General features: G+C 51.1%; 1 protein-coding gene across 10 annotated transcripts in view; it reads left to right on the top strand.

Annotated features, from left to right (window-relative positions):
• Nucleotides 1–21,015, top strand: part of Col13a1 (collagen type XIII alpha 1 chain) — a 143,257-nt gene that overhangs the window by 84,044 nt on the left and 38,198 nt on the right. For 8 of the 10 annotated variants that reach the window (XM_029560965.1, XM_029560961.1, XM_029560963.1 and 5 more), the window contains 8 exons: nucleotides 2,355–2,420; nucleotides 4,302–4,409; nucleotides 5,981–6,007; nucleotides 6,837–6,872; nucleotides 16,190–16,234; nucleotides 17,461–17,493; nucleotides 18,098–18,124; nucleotides 19,566–19,619. In XM_029560965.1, the coding sequence (XP_029416825.1) occupies nucleotides 2,355–2,420; nucleotides 4,302–4,409; nucleotides 5,981–6,007; nucleotides 6,837–6,872; nucleotides 16,190–16,234; nucleotides 17,461–17,493; nucleotides 18,098–18,124; nucleotides 19,566–19,619 (396 nt within the window). Of the gene's footprint in view, nucleotides 1–1,195; nucleotides 1,253–2,354; nucleotides 2,421–4,301; nucleotides 4,410–5,980; nucleotides 6,008–6,836; nucleotides 6,873–16,189; nucleotides 16,235–17,460; nucleotides 17,494–18,097; nucleotides 18,125–19,565; nucleotides 19,620–21,015 lie in introns of all 10 variants that reach the window. The other 2 variants (XM_029560957.1, XM_029560962.1) reach the window with 2 other exon arrangements.

Below are 21,015 nucleotides of genomic sequence, written 5' to 3'. Positions count from 1 at the left end.
TTCCAGCCACTGCATCCATTTGGGGACAAAGCATGCATCTTCCCTGTTAAGAACACAGGAAGTCATTCCCACCAGGAACATTATGGAGGTTCCCCCGACCTCCTCCTGACCTTGCCTTTTCTTGGCTTTTTCAAAACATGGAACCTAATGTTCACTTGTATACTGACAGTAGAATTCTTGCTGGGGACAGGAGGACACAACCCCAGTGGGACACAGCTAAATAGCCTGTGAACCAGTCCTGTCACACTTGGGCCTGGGCAGTATACATAAAGAAGATGGGCATTTTAGATAACTGACTTCCATCAGTAGGGGCCTCAGTGTACACACAATCCGCTGCCTGGCCACCACAGGGCAGGTACTAGGATGGAGCTGAGCAGGTGGAGCCTGGCATAAACCAGGCTCAAAATGGATATGACTCTCCACTGTGCCTAGGAGGGTGTGGCTAACATGGCCAGCCTCTGCCCAAACTCTCAGGATACAAGAAGGCATGCAGGTCAGTAACCTCTGGGTCCTTGGGCCAGAGAGAGGCTATGGTAGACTTGGAAAATAAGAGGTAGGATCAGGTTTGAGACCTAGCCTGGTGAGCACACAGGCAGAGTTGGCCTATATGTGTCATGTGCTCCAGGGGTTCTGCTGTTCTGGCTGGCCTGCTCCTGATACAATAATGGAAGCCCAACTGCATTTATTTGAAACATGGACTCACAAGATGGCTATGCTAGCCAAAAGAAAGGCAGCATCCTCCAGCACAGAGATAGTAACTGCAGGCACCTTAACCCTCAGGAATGCTCAAGTGGGGAGGGAGCAGGCTCTGTGCCTCTCAACCCTGCACAAGAACAGAGAAGGCAGCAGTGCTAGAAGGTTCCAGGAGCACATTCTTAGGACTGCAGAGACCTAGGGATCAAGTACTGCAAGGGTGAAAGAGAATTTGAGGGACTAGCTGATAGGCAAAGCGGGTTTATTTAGAAGAAAGATCAGGGACCTCTAGTCAACAACTGGCTTCCCAAGAGATAGACAGCTGTAGGCGAGGAGTCCTTACTCCTGTCCAGCAGAAGAAGAAAAGGCTAGACAGTGAGTGAGAAGTTCCTTGGTGTTAAGAACGGTGGCTAGAGGGTCTGCAGGCTCTCTCTCTCCCTCTCTCTCTCTCCTGCTCCATGTGACTCAGTCTCTGTTGCCCTCCTTTCCCCTCCCAAACCAGGAGTACCTGAGCAGCACGCTAGCAGCTCTGCGCTCCAACCCAACAGTTCCCCTAAAGGTTCGTAGGGTCTAGAAGGGCTCTGGCCCCTCTTGGTTTCCTGGACACATATCCCAACATTGCACATCTCCAGGCCCCAGCACGAGAGGGTGAGACTCTACTTGACTGTGTGTGGCAGCTGCCCCTGTGGGAAGTAGGGATAACTTGAATGGGCCCCCAGTTCCAGAGCCAGGTACATTCTCAGCCCAAGCAACTCCTGGTTCTTAACATCTAGCCCAGGGGCTTCCAAGTGAGTTGAGATGCCTTTGAATACATGTGGTTGACTGGCTACTGCCTTTGTTTTCACACTGGTTCTCATCTTCCAAACATCTGATAAAGTTCAGCCTAGCCAGGTAGGAAGACTAAAAGGAGCAGAAATTTCCCTAAATAAGAATCATATTGGATAATGTGATTTCATTGTGCCTGGTCCCCAGTAGCAGTTGACCATTCCAGAAACATCTTTACTGAGCACACCAGCCACGGAGTGAGGCTTCAGCAGCACTTCAGCATGTTCTGTGAGCCACACCCTCGGCTAGCTTGGCTCCAGGAGTTAGGCTTAGCTTCCCTCGACCATCATCCTCAGATGTGCTGACATCAGCCTTTCTCATCCTACCAAAAAAGAACCCACAGGGGACCGCACGCCAGCCTGGCTCCACATACCAATTTAGCTAGTCCTGTGGCTCCTGACGCTCAGTCCAGCAGCCACTGTCCACCCAGCAGGGCTGGGCAGGCCAGTGCAATGTTGGGCAGTGTGTCACATGGCCTTGGTGGCCTGGCATAGCCTCAGAGTTGGGCCTGGCCGAGGGGTGCTCCTCTCCTCACTCACAGGGGCTGCTGCCAGGTACCCTGAGCACTGACCTGGGGGCTGAGGCAGGGTGCCAGCGAGGCTCCTCCTTCAGAGGAACAGCAGTGCCAGCCAAAGGCAAGCTCAGCACTGTGTCCCTCAGCCCAGCCTCCAGGGTGCCCAGTCCACACCCTTCTCCTGCTCCATGCTCACATTGATTTTCTTCTCTCTCCTCTCCTCTCTAACCTTCTCGGCTGCTCTTCCTGATGACTTCCTGCGTTGAATACCTGTGACCTCTGGCCTTTGCCCTCTGGTCTTCCAATTCGTGTCTCTCTTCAGCTGTTGCCTCTTCTCAATTCGGTGCGGCTGGCTCCACCCCCAGTCATTAAAAGGAGGACCTTCCAGGTAGATACCCTTTATTGGCCAGAGCTTGTTGGGCTTTCCCAGGGGCTTGGCAAGTCTTGGAGCCCTGACAGGCCAGCTGGGGCTGACTGCAATGCCAGAACCGCCTTCTAACACAGTTACAGTAAATTAGACCACACTGACCCATAGATGCCACAGATGTGGAAATACACAGCACACCATGATACTGTGACAGTCACCAACAACAAGCATCCCCGTGGCATCCATTTTGCAGGCCTAACTTTATTTATGTCTTTCAATGAGTGAAGCATCACATCCCTAGTTCCCAGATGAGGAAATGAAGGCTCAGAAAGGTTCATTAAGTTGCCTAAGGTCAAACAGCCCACAAATTGCAAGGCAAGGGTTTGTACCCACCATCCCCACCAGTTTCCTAACGTACCTCACCTTTCTCCTCTGTAAAATCAGAATAAGAATAGCATCTGTATTGAAAAGAGAGCATGTGGGATAGCTCCTGGCTCAGTTTAAGTGCTATTGTATCAGCTGCCATTATTACTGATAACCATAATTTAAGGGCCAGGAAACTGAGGTTCAGAGAAGTGAGTTGACTGAACCAAGTCACAAGAAGTAGAAGACCTGGAAGCCAGGTGTTTGGTGCCCACACCCCTACTCTCTGGGTAGGACCTACATCCTTTATGCTTAGAAGTACAGACTGCTGAGCATCCGATCACTTGTAACCTGAGTGTGAGGAGCGAGGGCATTTGTAGAGTGTTGTGGACCAAACCAACATCATGTTCAAAACCACTTCCTACCTGCTACCCCGAAGTAGCTTGGCCAAGAGCAGATGCCTCAGAACAAAGCAGTGTTGTCTCTGCTGTCTGAGAGGCCACAGTTGGCCAGGGGCTTCCAGCCTTACCTGCCTTCTACTGCACAGTTGTCCCTCTGGCCTGGGGAACTGGGAGTGACAGGGCTCTGAGCAACCAAGGCCTTGAGCTGCCTGCTTGGGAGTTTGCCACTCAGAACACTCAGGCACGTGACTGAACAAGGCTGAAAACTCACTCCAATGATCAGCTCAAAATACAAAGGGCCATGTGATGATGCATGTGCAACCCACGCTTGCAACCCAGCCAAATCCTCGAGAGCCTCCAAGGGCTCCGAGGGCTGCTCTGGAGGCCGCTGGGAGCTCAGAGCAACACCGGGCCCACTTATCACCACTCCCTGCTGCCCCAGAATGGCCCTACAAGATGGTCTTAGATTAGCAGAAAGGAAACTCATATAAGATCTGATGTGCTTAGCAGATGGTGCTGGAGGTCATTTCCAAAGTGCAAAGCGTTGGATGACATGCCCTGCTCCACTGAACTGTGAGCCAAAGACCATGCCATGGCCTCTGACCTATGATCTCATTTGATCCTCTAGAACAGATAATCAAAACCAGCAAAAGCTAAGACAGGAAACAAGGACCCTCTGTTCCCATCTCATGGCTGGGAAACCAGGTCTGAGGCAGGCGATGTGACTTGTTTGGTTGACAGGGAAATAGAGATAGGCTGCAGACCACCTGGGCTGAACTGTAGCATCAGGAGCAGGCCTTGGGTTCAGGCCAGGGGGCATCTGTTACTTGTTCCTCTGTCTCTGCCAATGCTGCTGGACCCTCTGCCCTGGGAACTGGCTGTCCTGGGGACCAAATCCTCCAGAAGCTCCACAGCTCAGTGACCTTATGGCTTGGTCCCCTTCTTGCTACCACTAGCCCTTGCATGTAGTCACCATCGCCACAGCATCATCAACCCCATGCCACCATCCACCCACTGCCACCACTGCCTTCCCAGCAGGATCCACAGAGGCCTCACTGGGTGCATGGCACAGCAGATGGGAGTTGGGGAACTAAACTGAAGCTTCAAGGTCTCTAACATATGTTTACTCCAACCTTAGGGGGAGCAGAGCCAGGCTGGCATCCAAGGCCCTCCAGGACCACCAGGCCCCCCAGGACCAAGTGGACCTCTGGGCCATCCAGGACTGCCAGGGCCCATGGGGCCACCTGTAAGTATTCCTCCCTCATTCCTTCAAGCTTCACCCTAAGAATTCTCTGGAAGCTTCTGAATCATGAATAACCACCAAATGACAGAAGCTCTTTGTCAAGGCCCTGAACATGGGTGGCCTATGCAGGAAGCTGTCCATACCTGTCGCTCTCTAACTCTGCGAACACACTGGTGGGACTGTATCCTTTGATGGTTTCCAAGGGCCCCTATCCTGGCCACAGTAAAGTCATTAGGATAGAAAGTCCCCAGGGCTTTGACAGTTGTCCCTGAGCCCTGGGCTTAGTAGGTTCTAGAAAGGTACAAGGAGGGGCATGCTACCTAACTCATAATGAGCATGCCTTTCACCAAAGTGAAAATCTATGCTACTGGGCCACCTTCCAGGCAAGCTGTATGCCCAGTCAGTGGGGCCCTACATGTCAAGCCTAAGGATTGGCAGGGCCACTGTTGGGTGAAGAGCAGAGGCCAGCCCCCCCACCCAACAATGACAGATCAATCCCAACTCATTTATTTTCAAGCTCTGTCTGGCCAAGACCCTAGTCCTCCTCATCCCACAATGCAACAGAAATGTTTGCATACATCTCTGATAGATTCTCCCAAGGGGTGAGGTAGCTCTGAATTACAGATGTCCCTCCACATTCAAAGGCACTCTGGTTCGTGCCTGGGCCCCTCAGCTTTCCTGACTAACAATCTGGAGGCTTCATGGAAGGTCCCTGTGGGCTGGATGACAACTCTGGTCACCAGACTCTCTTCTGGGATTGGGAGGGCTGTACTGTAGTGAGAACCTACGTTGCTCAGAACTGGCCCCCTGGCTAAGCTTAGTCCTCTAAAGGGACATTTACAGAATTTTCTCCCAAGGACCTCAGAGGGGGAGATTTCATTCACCTGTTGATGGGAAAATAGAAAGTCTGAAAGGAAATGAATGTAACAAATTGAGCCTAGAAAACCCCAAAGTGCCCTAAATTTACTGCTTTACCAACTACCACCCTCCCACTCAGCGTTGGGCTCTCTCAATGCCAGACAGGTGCCTTTCTTTCTTAGGTTGTTTATAAAGAATAAACTCAGAAAGTGTGTTTTTTATAACCATTGAAATAGGCCAGACCTAGCATCATGGTTTTCTCTAGCCCACATTTACTGCCCAAACCTCCACCCAAGACTGTAGTAGCCAGCCACCCCTGGCCTTTCCCTGAGGTACCACAGGCCTTCATGCCCATACCAGCTCACCGCAACCAGCTTCTGTGGTCACCTTGGGATAGAGGGAGCTCTTCTGTAGGCTGGCAAGGCCAAGATCATGGCCTTGTTGGGCAAGTTCAGCTTTCCAGCGACGTTCATGGGTAAGGATCTTGTCTTACCCACACCATCAATTTAGCCCCATGCCACTGACCTACTTTCCAGTGGATGAGCATAGCAGAGTTGCCCATGGTGCCCACATGGCTCCAACCTGAGACACTAGCCTACTGTCCCCATGTGCCCTCCCAGATTTCAGTTACTCTCCAGGAGCTGTTCAGGCCTCTCTGCCCCAGCCTCCACTGTGAACATAGATAACCTCACCCACTCACCATCTTGTCTCCACAGGGCTTACCTGGGCCTCCTGGACCAAAGGTGAGAGTTCCCCTGGGTGATGATGGGAGCAGTAGCGGAAGCATTCCCTGGAGGGGTGTCAGCTCAGGAAAGAGCTGAGAGGGACCAAAATAGAGCATTGGATTCAACATGGGCCATTTCTAAAACTACCTCACACCTTTCTTGGGTGCTCAGGCCAACTGAACAAGCACTATGGCTGAAATAGAAAGTTTTGTCCTGATAGTGTATGATAGTGATGTATGAGGCCCTGGCTTCCCTGCCCAGTGCTTCATAAACAGAGAGTGGTGGCACATGCCCATTGCTCAGGGAATAGAGGAAGGAGGATCAGAAGTTCGAGGTCATCCTTGATTACACAGTGAGTTCTGGGCAGCATGAGATACATGAGATTCTGTCAGAAAGGAAGGAAGGAAGGGAGGGAGGGAGGGAGGGAGAGAGGGATGGAAGAGGGAGGGAGGGAACCTCCAGGGTGATCTGGTCTTTTGTGAAACTTTCCCAGAAGCCCATGATGACAAAGACACTGTCACTTTGAAGCCAGAAACCCCTGGGGACCAAAGGGCACAAAGCACTGATAGTATCTATTACTCTGTGGCAGTAGAGAACAAGAAAGGGGCTGGGGAGAAGAATTGTGGCTGGAACCAAAACTAGCAGTCCAGTGTCATGGGTCCCCAGCAAGCTCAGCCATCAGAACAGTGTCTGGGGACCTCAGAGGCCACTGTCGTTGGGGGGGGCAGTATCCAGGGGGAAATGAGGGTCCATCAAGAGGCAAACGATGGTGGCATTGTGTGGCAAAGAGCACTAACCAGTCTGGCATGGGAAAGACACTTGAATGACCTCCTCTTCCTTCTCCCAGGGAGACCCGGGGATCCAGGGCTACCATGGCCGCAAGGTAAGCAGGAGAAGGAGGGGAGAATGCCGCCTCTTCTATGGAGAGCCCACATGCTGCACACAGACCTGGGCTGGGTGGGGTGCAGAATACATTCACACCTGTACCAGCCACGTGAGCCTCAGTGCCTATGACGCTGGCTGAACAGAGCTCAGAGTCTCCACTCAGAAAAGAAGGGGAACAGGTGGGATAGGGCCTTGGCAGGTGGCTCACCTCAACTTTAGGTGAAGAAGAATCCCTCTTGTTGACCTGGGTGGCCATGTCTGGACTGGGAGAGTCAGGTTCTCACTGGCTCCTGGGAAATCTGATAAGTAGAGGCAGATTCCTGGGCCCCTCCATGGGGAATTCCATGCTGAACCTGGTGGGATGGATGTGGATGGGTCCATCCGTGCCCTCTGGCAGCTCCCAGTCCAGGCAAACAGAAACATTCCTGTACAAATTACCTTGCTGGTGGCAAACTGTTAAGCTCTACCATTGCAAAGTACCCTGTGAAGGCAGAGTGGAGACATGGACCCCAAGGGAAAAGAATTGGGAAGTCTCCTGGGAGGAAACAGCCAAGGGTTCAACCATGGGTAATGAGTGGGTATATCAGCTAGATAGTGTCATGTAAAAAACTTTCCCAGATTTACTGATTTAAAACTATTATTCTGTTTTATGATTCTGTGGATTGGTGCCCTGAGGGTTCTGTGTTCCCACAGGGGTTTGTGAGAGCAGTGACTTAACAGACGAGACAGCCTCTTTCCGTCCAATGGATAGTGCTGGCTGGTGACTGAGAACCACCAGTAGACTCTCCATGTGCCTTTCGTCCTTTTGAACAGGCTTAGACAGGCTTCCTCAAAGCAAGGCAGTCTTAAAGACTGGCAAGTCCTGGTACATAAGCACCCTCCCAGGATGGTCTCAAACACTTCCTAAGGTGCTTTTGGTCAAATGAGTCACATGACCAAGTCACCTGCAACAGCACAGAAAGAGAGCTAATCCTAACTGCTTTATTGAAAGAGTAGAAAAGCACTGTGACCGTTTTCAGTCCATCTCCTGGTCCTTCACTGGCGACTTTGAAAGGAAATAGTATTTTAGACAAGGAAACCATCTGAGCCGAGGCCCGGAAGCAGTTACTGCAATAACCATAAGAGCATTATGTTTCTAATAACAGCCAGTGGTTACTGAATGCCAGCAGTGTGCCAAGCCTTGTGCTAACCTTCACACTGCCTGGGGCTGCTGTGATTTGCTCCTACCTAGTAAATGGGAAAACTAAGGCTCACCCAAGGCTCAGCTGGGAGAAGTCAGGTCTGGGTCCTACTGATGGTACCAAGGATCCATCTCTGTCCTCCAGCTACTGACTGGAAAGCTCCTGATTCCAGAACCTTCCAGAAGGGGAAATGCAGCAGGAAGGAAAGGCATGGGTGGGGGAAGGAATCTTGGAGAGACTCACTTGCTCTCTGAATTCTGGCAACTGCCTTCACTATGGTGTTTTATGGGTACTTGGTGGGGGACATGGTCCGACCTGAGAGATCTTTAATTAGTTCTGCATAAACTGAGAAGCTTGTGTTGTGTCAGGAAGGGGAAATTATAGCCCCCACGGTTGCCTCTATCCACCCACTCTGACTCACAAAATTTACTGCCTCCCAGTGCAGCACAGGTTGGTTTTCCCATTAGCAGCCAGATTGGCTCTTTTAAACTGTGAAAGGCAGAGGCACTGGCAGAGGGTCCCCAGAGTCATGGTGATGCCCTTGACTGGCTCTGTATTGTGACAGGCAGTATCTGACTTTGCTGCAAACCAGAAGTCTGGTTCCTCAAAAAAGGAGTCTAGAGGACAGTTTTCCTGAGGCTGGAGAGGCCCCTACTGTGGGCTGGGGTGTGGTGATGCTAGAGGGCCTGGGCCCACATGAGTGGCCATTCTACATGTGGACAGTTGGTAGTAAGGTTCATTCAACCCAGTACACCTGGATTTTCAGAGGAACCAGTACAGAACCACTGAGGGAGGAGCATCTCCTGGTCCCAGATTCCTGAGGTTTGCTGTGGGGAGAGGAGGCAGCTGGCTCAGGCCTGGAGTGCCTGGTAGGTGGCTATCTGGGAAGAGCAGTTCTAGCTCCATCAGAGGTACTTCCTGATGCCAGGTACCAGGGAGGGCATGAGCAAGTCAATCAAGCCGAGGCCTGAAACCAGCAGCCTGGTCTGTTAACAGCTTCTATATCAGCTAGGGAACTGGGCTACAATCCTTTCTTGTCTCCTAGGGACAGACTGACTGCCATGTCCCCTGGAGGCTCTTTAGAGCTTTGTGAGCCTTGGCCTCTTGGTGCCTCTATCCCCATCTTTTTACCTCATTAGAGGTTCTCAGAGCACCCTTACCTCTAGGACTCAGGCGCAGCCTAGAAAACCTGTCCCCTCATACTGGGTTCTCCTTTCTCTCTCTGCCAGACCACCCCCTCTGCTGCTCCACAGGGGTCTCTTCCCAATGCATCTAGATAGCTGGTACCCCCTCCTCCCTTTGTCTCTCACCTTCCCAGCCACCTCCCAGGTGGCCTCAGCACCTCCACACCTGGGCCATCCTTTCTCTTCTGGGGCCCTTATCCTGGCACCAACTTCCCTGTCCTTCCTAGTCCATCAGCAGAGGGGTTCCTCGCAAAAAGACTGCAAGTACCTGTCCCAGTGCTCCACACCCACGGGGCAGTAGCATTTTGACCCCAGTGATCCCCACACCCAAGCAGACATTGGCTTCCCCTCAGAATCCTGAGACAAAGTGATTGTCACTGATACCCAAAATCAAGTGCAGTTGTGCCTCACATCTTAGTTTAGCCCAAGTTCAATCACACCTGCCTCATTCCCTCCTTACCATAGCCAAGAGTAAGCAATCATATCACTGAGAGGTTAGTACTACTAACATTGCACAGTTGCCGAATAACCATGGGATTAGAAATTAGGTGTCATGAGCCTGTCTGAAATGTCCCCCTCTGGTTTCTCTGGGATAGGGAGGCTGAGCCACCACCGCCCCCAACAACCCATTGCCATCTCTCTCTCTCCTCCTCTTTCTTTCCTTCTGCTCTGTGCCTAGACTAAGGTGTGGGGAGGAGACATTAACTTGAAGGAGGAGTGGACATAGATGCCAGAAAGATGCTCCCATCCCCCAGCCTAGGGGAGGAGTGGCCGCCAGAGATGGGAATGCTGAGCTGAGTGAGACAGAACCCCCTCATGGTCACAGTGAGATGGGGAATCCTTCATCCTTTGGGTAGCAGATAGACCCCACACAAGCTTTGCTCACTCCATCTACAACACTTGGCACACACACAGAGGGTCTCTCTTTCAACACAAGGTAGAATTTAATTTCTCAGCCTATGATGTATATGAATGATTAGCTAGCTCCCTCCATCACATCACCCCTGCTGGCTGGACCAGGCCTTGTGTTCTCAACCAGGTAGGCAAGGCTGACTTCTCTGCTGGCTCCTTGAGATCAAAGCCCACCCTGTACAGACTTCATGCCTGCCCAGTTTATTTCAGCATTATGACTCAGGCACTCCTTCAAGAGGATTGACAGTGATCATCAGACCACTGTGGGTCATAGACCTGGTGGGAGCTTGTCTCCAAGTGCATTAGAAATGTCACTAGTCTCTTTGTGGGGTGCACCTGGAGTACCCCGTGTATTCTAGGTGGGTTTGTGTGGAGGACCATGGCTGGGTCACGTGTTATATGGTTTCAAACCAAAGAAGGAAGAGTGCAGGAATTCAAGAGCCTCCTGCCAGAGACTTATACTGTACTCATTCTTTGGGGACAGTCCCCAGAGATAGGGACACCCATGTATGATAATTCTGATCTGCTAGTTCCAGCAATGGCCCATGAAGGAGACCCAGTTCTGTAGAATAGTGACCAGCACTATTATAAGTACTTTCTGAGCTCTTCCCAAGTGCCAGGCTGGGCAACAGGTATCCACAGGCATCATTGTGTGCTGTTTTTTTTTAAGACAGTGTTTCACATGGACCAGGCTGGCTTTAAACTCACTAGATAGCTGAGGATGCCCTCGACCATCTGATTCTTTTGACCTCTCAAGTGTTTGGATTGTAGGCAAGTACTAACCACACCCAGTTTGTACAGTGCTGAGGTGCATGCTAGGCAAGCACCCTGTCAACTGAGCTACAACTGCAACCCCTCATGCCTCATTTATTGCCTCCCTTTAGCAGCTCTAGGAGGTGGGATTTCCCAGTATCCCCAGCTAAGTCTGCCTCCCCAAAACCCACAACTGGGATATGGTTGAAGTTAGGTCTATCTGACCCCAAAGCTTTGGCTCCGAATGACCTTGTTACCTGTATCTGAGAGTCCCCAAGGGACCTCATGCATTCTAGGAGGCCTTCTCCCTCCTGTTCTCCTTCTTGTAGAAACAAAGGTCCTGGTTGGATCCAAACTTTGCACAAGCCTCTCTGGAGCACCTAGGAGCAGGACACACAGGTGCCCCAGTGCCTTAGCTGAAGAACTGAGTGCTTTGCCCAGACAGATGATCTGAAGTAGCTGAGCTGGTCCCCAAATTCTGACAGTTTGTCTCAAATTCCAACTGCTCCTGAAAGCTCCCTGCATCCCTCCAGCTCTCAGAGGGCCCAAGTGACCTTGTATATTTCCATGCAGCAGAAGGCACTGTCCAACCTGCTGATATGGACACAGCATTTTCTGTCAAAGTTGGGAAGTCTCAATAGGGACATCCAGCCCTCCTGAAATGGAAGAGGATAAAATCAGGGAGACGAGGGCCCCAGATCTGAAGCCTCAAGGGAGCTGACTAGACCACAGTCCCCACTGTGTCCTCTGGGTTGGGCTGGGCTCTGCCCTCCAAACTCCACAGATTAATTAGAGCTGACTTTTCCTTTTGGAACTGACTACAAAATCAACCGATCTCAAATTGCGATTACAAGCCTGCAGCCCTTCCAAAATCCTGGCCTTCAATGGGGCACCCGACTGCGGTAATTCCCTGGATCACTTCCTGCCAGCCCTAATTACCGGAGGACCTGGGATTTCCGTGGTTCCGGTCCTCGCTTGGTCTGGAGACAGACTGGGTAGGGAAGCAGGAACTCAGCTGCCTTCTTCCCGGAAGGGTGGCCTGGGAACTCTTGCCTGGGAGAAAGTCCTGAGTCTCCCACCTTCACCTCTCCAACTTTTCCAGCCTAGGGTAGGGCCCCTGGTCCAAAGCTGCCTGCTGGCCTCCCCAGCCCTCCCAGGCCACTCAACCAGGCCACCCCCCTCTTCCTCACAGAGCACAAAGATGCTGTCAGTGACCCCCTGCAGCAGAGCCCTGGCCTCAAGTTAGGGGAATCCATTCATCTTCCCAGACTGCTTGACCTTTGCTTGGCTGGGGAGTTGACCTTGAACCCCACCCCATCCACATTCCCTCTTGTCAAGTTCTGCCCAGCTTGCTCAACAAACAATAAATTGCCAATTAGGAGGCCATGCCAAGCTGGAGCTACCCTGTCATCTCTAAAAATGACAGGTTCTTTTACCTGGAAGTTTGGAAGGATAGAGGCCTGTTGATACTGGGGTGGAGGGCATGTGAGGGGCTGCAGGGACTGGAACAGGCCTTCAAAGTCGTTCAGCAGAGCCCTCAACACACATCTGTGCTCGCCCAGTCTCCTGAGCAACAATACTGCAATCCCTCCTCCCCGCCCCCCACCACTACACATTGATTCTTGGCATCAAGTTAAAGATCCAGTCTCATCCAAGGGTAGCCAGCAACCTGGCTCCCAACTACCTGAGAGTCACAGTCTGTACTATCACTTGCTGGACAGAGGGCACTGTAGTGAGCCAGTCCAGCCAAGCTGAGCACAGTTCTAAACCTGCACATTTGGAAATGGAAAACCCAAGAGGCCAATTAGAAAAGGAGGTCCTAGTTTTCACAAAGATGCTACAGGAACCCAGAGGACTGGCTCCAGGAGCCAAAGTATGCTACCTCGGCCACCCCAGCTCCTACCCCTCTCCCACCCTCAGCCCCGAAACAGCACCTTGAAACAGTCCTGGAGAGTGCCTCACCCCCATCCTGAAAGCAATGTTCCCTGGCCTAGGAGAATCCAGGCTCCCCCCTTTCCAGAGGTCAGCCAGGGCAAGGCCCCAGGCTGGAGCTGAGCGTTGAGGTTAATGAGACTGGAGAGAGCCCGGGTGTGGGGGCAGCCAGGTGCCCCTGCTTCCTGCCCAGCACTAGGGCGAGAGGGAGGGAGGCCCTGAGGCCTTGAGACCAGGATCAACCAAGTGGGAGGGAAGGGGCGAAGGTCAGCCTCCCTGTTCAGGAGGGCTATTCCCAAAAAGGCTGTGAGAGAGGGAGGTTCCCTGTATGCACAGGCCTGTCTTGTACACTCAAGCCAACAAGCACTGAAGACAACTCATGAGCCCGGGGCCCTCCCAGGGCCTTGCTGTGCGTGGCTTCTCTAGCCCTTCACCTGTAGGCTGTTCCTCCCCAGTAGAAGGTTCCTTGGCTGTCCTGTAGGTACGGAAAAGGACAGTAGTGCCCCACAGACACTCCCTCCTAGACTTACATTTTTACCCAAAGCTGACACTCTCTCCCCATGGGGCCTTTTTCTGGAACTATGAACCAAGCATCTCCTCTCCAATTGGGCTAATCTCCCTTGGGAGAGCCATACAAGAAGGCAGGGCAGGTCTGGGTTTGGGTAGAGAGTGTCTAGTCTAATCTCCGTGCGAAGAAGCCTGGACCTAGAGCAGAGCAAGTGACTTAGCAATGGCCATACCACCACCCAACCCAGCTCCACAGATGGGAGGTAGAAAAGGATGCAGAGACCTTGGAGAAAGCTAAGGGGGGCATCTAGGCAGCCAGGGTCCCCCAAGCTAACATCCTTCCAACATCCTTGCACACATCAAGAGGCTCTGTCTGGGGTCCTCCTGACTGAGTCAGTATGGTAGAATCTGTTGGATTGCTATTGGAGGGAGGGCAGGCAACATACCTCGTGGCAAGTGTGACCTGGGACTCTCAGCTGGCTCTCCTGACGCCTTTGTGACCACTGTGGCTACATGGCAAAGTTCAGACTAGGTCCTCTTGCGCTCCCTGCTGGCCACAGAGCAGACCTGCATGCACTGGCAAGACCCCCTCTAATGCCCTAGGCTGAGTATCCTTGGGCACAGAGACATTCACATCCCTCTGGGCCATAGACCTGAGGCCCCAGGGGAAGGGGCCCCACTCTGCTTCAGCTAAAGAGCTTGTTTTATGGAGGTAGCTGGAACATCAGCATACCTGATGTCAGGGGCAACCATGAGAAATTAACACCTGGGATTCAGCAGGCCCCAAATTCATATTCAAGGCCCTTTTCCTTATGATCTTGGCAGTCATCCCTGGCCACTGAGAGCCACTGTTTGCTACTCAGAAGGTAAGACGAACATCCCCTGCCTGTTAGCAGAGAGGTGTGGTGATCTACTAGTACAAGGATGGCAAGATGGAAAGTCACTGCCTCTCTCTCTTTCTGTCTCCCTCTCTCTGCCTCTCCCTCTCCCTTCCTCTCCCTCACCCTCTCCACTTTCCGCTCTTTGCTCTCTACTAGAGAAAGCTTAACAGCTGGGCAGACCTGGGCACCCAGTTATAGTTACTTCCTTGAACCCAGCTCTCCTACTCCACCTATAACTCAGGGGTCCCTGAGGATTTATTTAGTGTTGTTTGAAGGTAAAATTTTGGGCCTTCTGTAGAACTCAAGAGCTTGGTCTAGAGATGATAAAGGTGATATAGTGTCTATCATAGCTAGATGTGAACTGTGTGTAAAGATGATGAGCATAGAGTCAGCTGGGCCTGGTATCACTGGCCTGTGATCCTGGCTAATTGGGAGGCTGAGGCAGGAGGATCACAAGTTCAAGGCCTACCTGGGCTATAAAGTGAGTTCAAGGTCACGCTGCACAATTTAGTGAGACCCTGTCTTAAAATGTAAAGAGGACTGGGGACACAGTTCAGTAATAGAACACTTGCCTGGCACGCACAAAACCCTGGGCTCAATCTCCATTACTAGGGAATGGACATGAGAGTATAAAGTGGTCCCCACTGTGTTGAGGAACTTAAACTGGACATGGGGGCAGTAAAGGGTCTCACCAAGGTATGGAATCATGAAGCCATGGAATTGGATGGTGATTTCAGGTATACAATGGTTTATACATACCAGGAAGCTAGGATGGAGGAGGCTAGGCTAGGATGGTGGTGGCCCTCAGAATGCCAGGCTCATGAGCCCAGGAGTCCCACCCCTTTTATCTACAACCAATGGAGGCTGTGAAATTGGGAGCCTCATTATCCAGCCCCAAGTGCTGGGGGGTGGGGGACACCAGCAGAGAAGACCAAGCATGGAGGAAGAGGGTGGGAGTCACTCTAGCCTTCATCAGAAGAAAGGAGGGCAGACATGTCCTGTAAGACAGGAGGGGAGAGCGACTGGGCAGGTGCAAGATGGGCCAGGTGGGAGCTGCAGTAGGAGTGGGGTGTCAGGGGTCCAGATCCCCCATCCACAGCACCATCTTTTAGCCAAGGGAAGTGCAGCATCTCCTACACCTTCCTGCTGTAGTGTCATGTGGGATTCAGCTCATGAGGCAGGAGCTGCCCCCTTCTCCCAAGACAACAGGATTCACCCACTCTTGACCCCTTTTGTTACCGACTGTCATGTCCCAGTCCCCCTTCCTCGTGTGACCTTGTTTCACCTCCTCCTGTGGATCTGATGTTCCCAGGGGAGATGAGACATTGAAGGTAAAGGAGGATAGCCCTGTCCATGCATCCCAGAAAGGCCCCAGCAAAGAAATAGACACCCCACAATCCCAGGGAAGCTTGGAAAGAATAAGACCCCCAGATGAAGGGAGAGAGGAGCCCATGTCTACCCCAACATGCTAGCAAACATGCTGGGATAAAAAATGGGGGCAGAGTGCCAGGCAGGGATGGGAAGGAAGGTATGCAGTAGGTAAGTGACCAGCAGCTACTCCTGCCTCAGTACTGAACTCCAGGCCCAGCTGGTAGAGGCAGGAGGATCAGGGATCAGGAGTTAAAGGTCATCCTCAGTGACATATTCAGTTCAAGGCCACCTCCTGGCTAGACTGCTATTCCCCTGATTCCCCCCCCCAAGCTTTCTTTCTTCCTCTCCCTCTCCCTCTCCCCTGCCTCTCTCTCTAGCCTTTCCTGCTCTAGATAGATTTGTGACTTGGGTCCTACTGCAAGATTGTGTCACAGAACTGAGGGGAGTGGCCCACACGGCTGCCACCACGATGGGATCCTCAGAAGCTCTGAGGGATGGGTGGCTGCCCAAGCTTGCAGGCCATTCTCACTGCCACCCTGCAGCCATAGCCTGGAGTCTCTCCTTTTCTCACAGTTTCTCTTGTTTCTCCGCCAGGGAGAACGGGGCATGCCGGGGATGCCAGGCAAGCATGGAGCCAAGGTACCCACCCTTCAGATACCCTGCAGAGCCCCCAAGGCCCTGCCTTTGCACCATTTCCTCTCGCCCCAAATTTGGGACTCCCAGTTTCTTCTTGGGTTTCTCCTCACTGAGAACATAGAGTGTACACTTCCTCCCTCAACCCTCCTTCCTTTCCATAACTATCTGTCCTTCCAGATGTGGGCAAGATGGGGGCTTGTGTGATGTGGCCCGTGAGCCCTCTCTCCTCAGTGCTCTCCTGTTGCAGCCAGGTCTCTTCCTGGGGTATTTGGGTTAGAAAAAGTCTTCTCAAGTTTCCATTGTAGTCCTGAGACCCAAATAGGCCGTAAGGATCCTATTTTTAAGTGGCACTTTGAGTGTCATTTTCACCTCACAGTAGGTAGACTTGGGGAAATATGAAAATGAAGTTCATAAACCAGGTGTGGTGGTGCATGCCTGTAGTCCCAGTACTTGGGAAGTAGAGGACTGGGAGTTTAAGACCATCCTCGGCTACATATCTAGTTCATGGCCAGCCTGGGCTACATGAGCTCATGTCTCTCCATGGGGAGATGGCTCAGTGGGTAAAGAGCTTGTTGTACAAGCATGAGGACCTGAGCTCAAATCCCTAGCACCCACGCCTATAATTCCAGAGCTGAGGGCTTACTGGCCAACCTAGTGATGAGTTCGAGGTTCAGTGAGAGATGCTGTCTCAATAAATAAGGTAGAGAGCGATAGAGGGAGACACTTGACATTAACTTTTAGTCTCTAGTGCATGCTTGGCTGCGCGTGCCAACATACGCATGTAAGCATGCATACAAATACCACACACATGCACACATATAAAGGGCAAAAAAATGAAGTTCACTCCTAGCATCCCAGTCCATGAAGTCAGAAGTCTAGAGAGCCATGAGAGGTAACTCCACTTATACACCAGGTTGCAATGTGCTTTATAAAACCAGCCCTTTCCTGTGATGTCACCTGTTAGTCTCACCCCTACCCTTTGACCACAGGGACCTCCCCTCAGCCCCACTGTCCCCAGAATGCCTCCCAATGAAGTCTGGGGATACAGCAGGTAGGCAGCCCATACCTCGTCCTCATTCTTGGTGTGTCCAGCTCAGCACTCAATTCTCCCATGCCCTGGGAGGATACCGGGCCATCAAGCCAGCAGAAATGCATGGTCTCCCCTAAGGCCAGAAAGAGCTGGGCTCTGCACTACAGGAGGTCTTCATGCCTCTTTTTCTCTCTGCCAGGGAGTTCCGGGGATTGCTGTAGCTGGGATGAAGGTCAGTGGAAACTGCCATTCCATGTGTCAAAACAGGATGGGAAGATGGGACGAGACCACAGAGCTGGGGTTTAGGAGCTCAACAGCATGGCCATTGGACCAAAAAGAGGACAGAAAAATATCTAAAAGCAACATTTGTGCAATACTCACTACTTTGAGATAAATATTTCAGCCAGGTTTCCAGCCTCCACTCAGTGCCTCTCTGGTCTGCCACCAAGGAAAGCCCACTCTCCCAAACTCCAGAACCAGTTGCCATGGGCTTCTAAAGCCTTCTAGAGAAGGGATAGCCAGCATTTCCCTGAATCCCCTAACCAAGCAGGGGGGAGGCACCCCACAGAACAGGTACCCAGTATATTTTCCTAGCAGTTGTACTCATAGGGGTGAGGGAGGCAAGCACTGCATCCAGACCACAGGTTCACCTGCCCTCTTTCCTTCTGGGGTGCTCACGGAAGGAAGCACCTGCCTGCTCATCCTTCTAGGGGAAGGATGAGACCCTCAGGGCAGCCTGAGGTGGGGCTCTCTGCCCCTGCCTTGCACCCAGAGGGCCCCTGTTAATGATTTTTCTCTTCCTTTCTTCACCCAAATCTTCTTTTCTTCCCACACAGGGTGAGCCAGGGACCCCAGGAGCCAAGGTATCAGTGCAGAGGGAATCTTGTGGGCTGCATGAAGAAATAAGATTGGCTGTGGGGTGGGGATGACAGGAGCTTCCCTGAGGCCATTAAGGAGCCTGGCGGGCCCTCTCATCAGGAGCACACAACCAGGGCTTTCCTGTTTCCAGATCCTGGCCTGAATACATGCCAGCGCCAAAGGGGAATATCTACTGTCCCCTGTACTTTTGGAAGTCTCTTTCTTATCTAGGCTCATAAGAGATACAGCATGAAAGAAATTTCCATAGTCAACTAATCCTGAACGATACTGGGTTAAAATATGAAAATTCAAATTAAAAAATATTTCAGAGTCAGGCCTGATGGTACAGGCCTGTAATTCTAATTATTTGGAAGGTTTAGGCAAGAAGATCACAAATTCAACCAAGGCTACAAAGTGAGTTCAAGACCAGTCTGTTGAATTCAGCAAGACCTTGTCTCAAAATGAATAATAAAAAGGACTTGGGATATGGCTCCTTGATAGTGCACTCATGTAGCACACATAAGGGCCTAGGTTCAATCCCCAGTACTGGAAAGAAAATAGTCACACGGGTTTCATTTTGGTCTTTTCTGCAAGCCTTGGGGAGATAGACGGGGTTTGATAAACTGAATGTGAACTGAGAAATCTTAAAAAGGCAATATGTTATTCAGCATTTTGAAAAATGTTTTACCACAACACCCCTTGTTTAAAAGGAGCTTAAGGCTCTGAAGAGATGGTTCAATAGTTAAGAGCACTGGCTGTTCTTGCAGAGGACCTGGGTTCAGTTCCTAGTACCCATGTGCCAGCTAACACCCATCCTAAACTCCAGTTCTAGGGGATATGATGCCTTCTCCTGGTCTCCACACATTGCACACATGTGGTACATTTTTATACCTGCAGGCAAAACACACATAAAATAAAAATAAATAAATTGGATTCTTTTCCACTGTAACTTCTAATTGAGGCTTCAATGACCCTATTTGCAAATCAGATTATTTTCTGAGGTTAGGACTTAAACATGGAACTTTGGTGGAACACAATTTGACCCATAACACAATCCACTCAACAGTGAAGGTTCTGGTTGGGTGGGGAGGGGGGCTGTGGGGGTCAGATGTGAACAGCAGAGTGAATGCAAGGAGACCTCCCAAGTTCTGGCTTTCCCTCCCCTGGGGGACCCAAGTAGGGTCTGAATAACCCTGGTCTTGGTTGTGGTCTGAGGCCAGTGTTGCTTCTCCATCCTGAGTGCTGAGGGCCACAACAAGATGTCAGCCATCTCCCACATGAAGCGGCCAGGATGAGCCAGTCAGGATGGAGGTCTGAGAAGAAGCTGGGACCCAAGAAGGGGCCAATAGACAAGGGCCAGGAGAACAAGACGCTAATAAAATAGGCTGCTGCCTCCCAGCGTCCTGCAGAAACAGCATCTAACCTGCCCTTTTTCTCTCTCTGCAGGGTGAGAAGGGGGCTGTGGGCTCTCCTGGGCTCTCTGGCCTCCTGGGGCAGAAGGTAAGTGGAGACCAGTTCTTAGTGGTGGACTCTCTGTAAGCCTTAGTGTCCCCCTGGCATCGCACAGTTCCAGCATTGGAGGGGTCCTCCTCCCAGACTAGGGCAGGGTGACTGGAGCACAGCCAGAGTGGGGGGAGGGGTGCCAGGTAGACCAAGATGGCCCACAAAATGTCTCAATTCAAAGAACAAATATATCTCTCTCTCTCTCTCTCTCTCCTCTCTCTCTCTCCTCTCTCTCTCTCTCCTCCCCCCTCCCCCTCATTATGCAGCCTTGACTGGCCTAGAACTCATTATATAGACCAGGCTGGTATGGAACACATACTCTCACAATGATCTACTTGCCCCTGGCCTTTGCCTCCTGAGTGCTGGAGTTAAAGGTGTGTGCCACCACACCCAGCTCCACCTTGGTTTTTGACAGGGTATCTCTCTAGGACCTGGGGCTTGCCTTAAGCTAAGCTGGCTGACTAGTGAGCACCAGGTCTGCACCTCCCCAGTGTTGGAATTATAAGCACATGCCACCAAACCCTGCTTTTCACATGGGTGCGGGGGATCCAAACTCAGGACCTTATATTTATGAGGTGATCACTTTTACCAACTAAGTCATCTTCACGGGCCCTTTAAAGTCATTTTAAAAAGTTAAGCCATTTTAACAATTATTTATTTAATAACCACGTACTTAGAAGAATCATTTCATTACAACAGCATTGACATATTTAATAACAATTTCCAGAGCTAAGATGCATCTCTTTCAAAATTGGCTGTAAATTTTTAGGTTTACAGTTGAACCATTAAAGTTATACAATATTGTACTCAGTATAAACCCTATAAGACAAAATTAAATGAGGTTTTAAAGGTAGGACTGTAGGACAAGGGTATTATTAAGGGAGAAAGGGAGAAATGGAGGCACCTTAAGTGAGGAAAACCATGATGGAGGGATGAGACAATGTGAGAGATAAACAACGCCTAGCTAGTTTTAAAAAGCAGAGGGAACCATATTACTCCTATAACCTACTGACAAATTGTACATAGCACATCAAGAAACATATGTGTAGGTAAGTTTTATCTGAGAACAACTGGTCTTTGCCCAAGATTTATCTACATGGAACACAGTAATTCAAAGTACCAGACTGGTGGAACTAATCTTCTTGGATGTTTAACAGACATACTTTGGGGCCTATAGTAATTTGCTCAGAGGGAGATGAAGGACACTTTTTGCTCCTTGCTCTCCTAGGTCAACTAGTTCCAGGGGACTATGAGCATCTCTCAAAATGTCCTGTAATAGTGTTGGGTCACCTGTGCTCTTGATCAAGGAGGCCGAGGAGATCCCACCAGATGGACTTGAACCAGTGTCCAGCCTACAAAGAGGAGGGTCAACACAGAGGAATCATTTCCTCCA

This window comes from Nannospalax galili, unplaced genomic scaffold (genome assembly GCF_000622305.1).
Source record: "Nannospalax galili isolate Female #2095 unplaced genomic scaffold, S.galili_v1.0 scaffold853, whole genome shotgun sequence".
NCBI classification, from domain to species: Eukaryota; Metazoa; Chordata; class Mammalia; order Rodentia; family Spalacidae; genus Nannospalax; species Nannospalax galili.
Note: the sequence above shows the minus strand (reverse complement) of the source record. Positions and strands in the feature narration are given on the sequence as shown.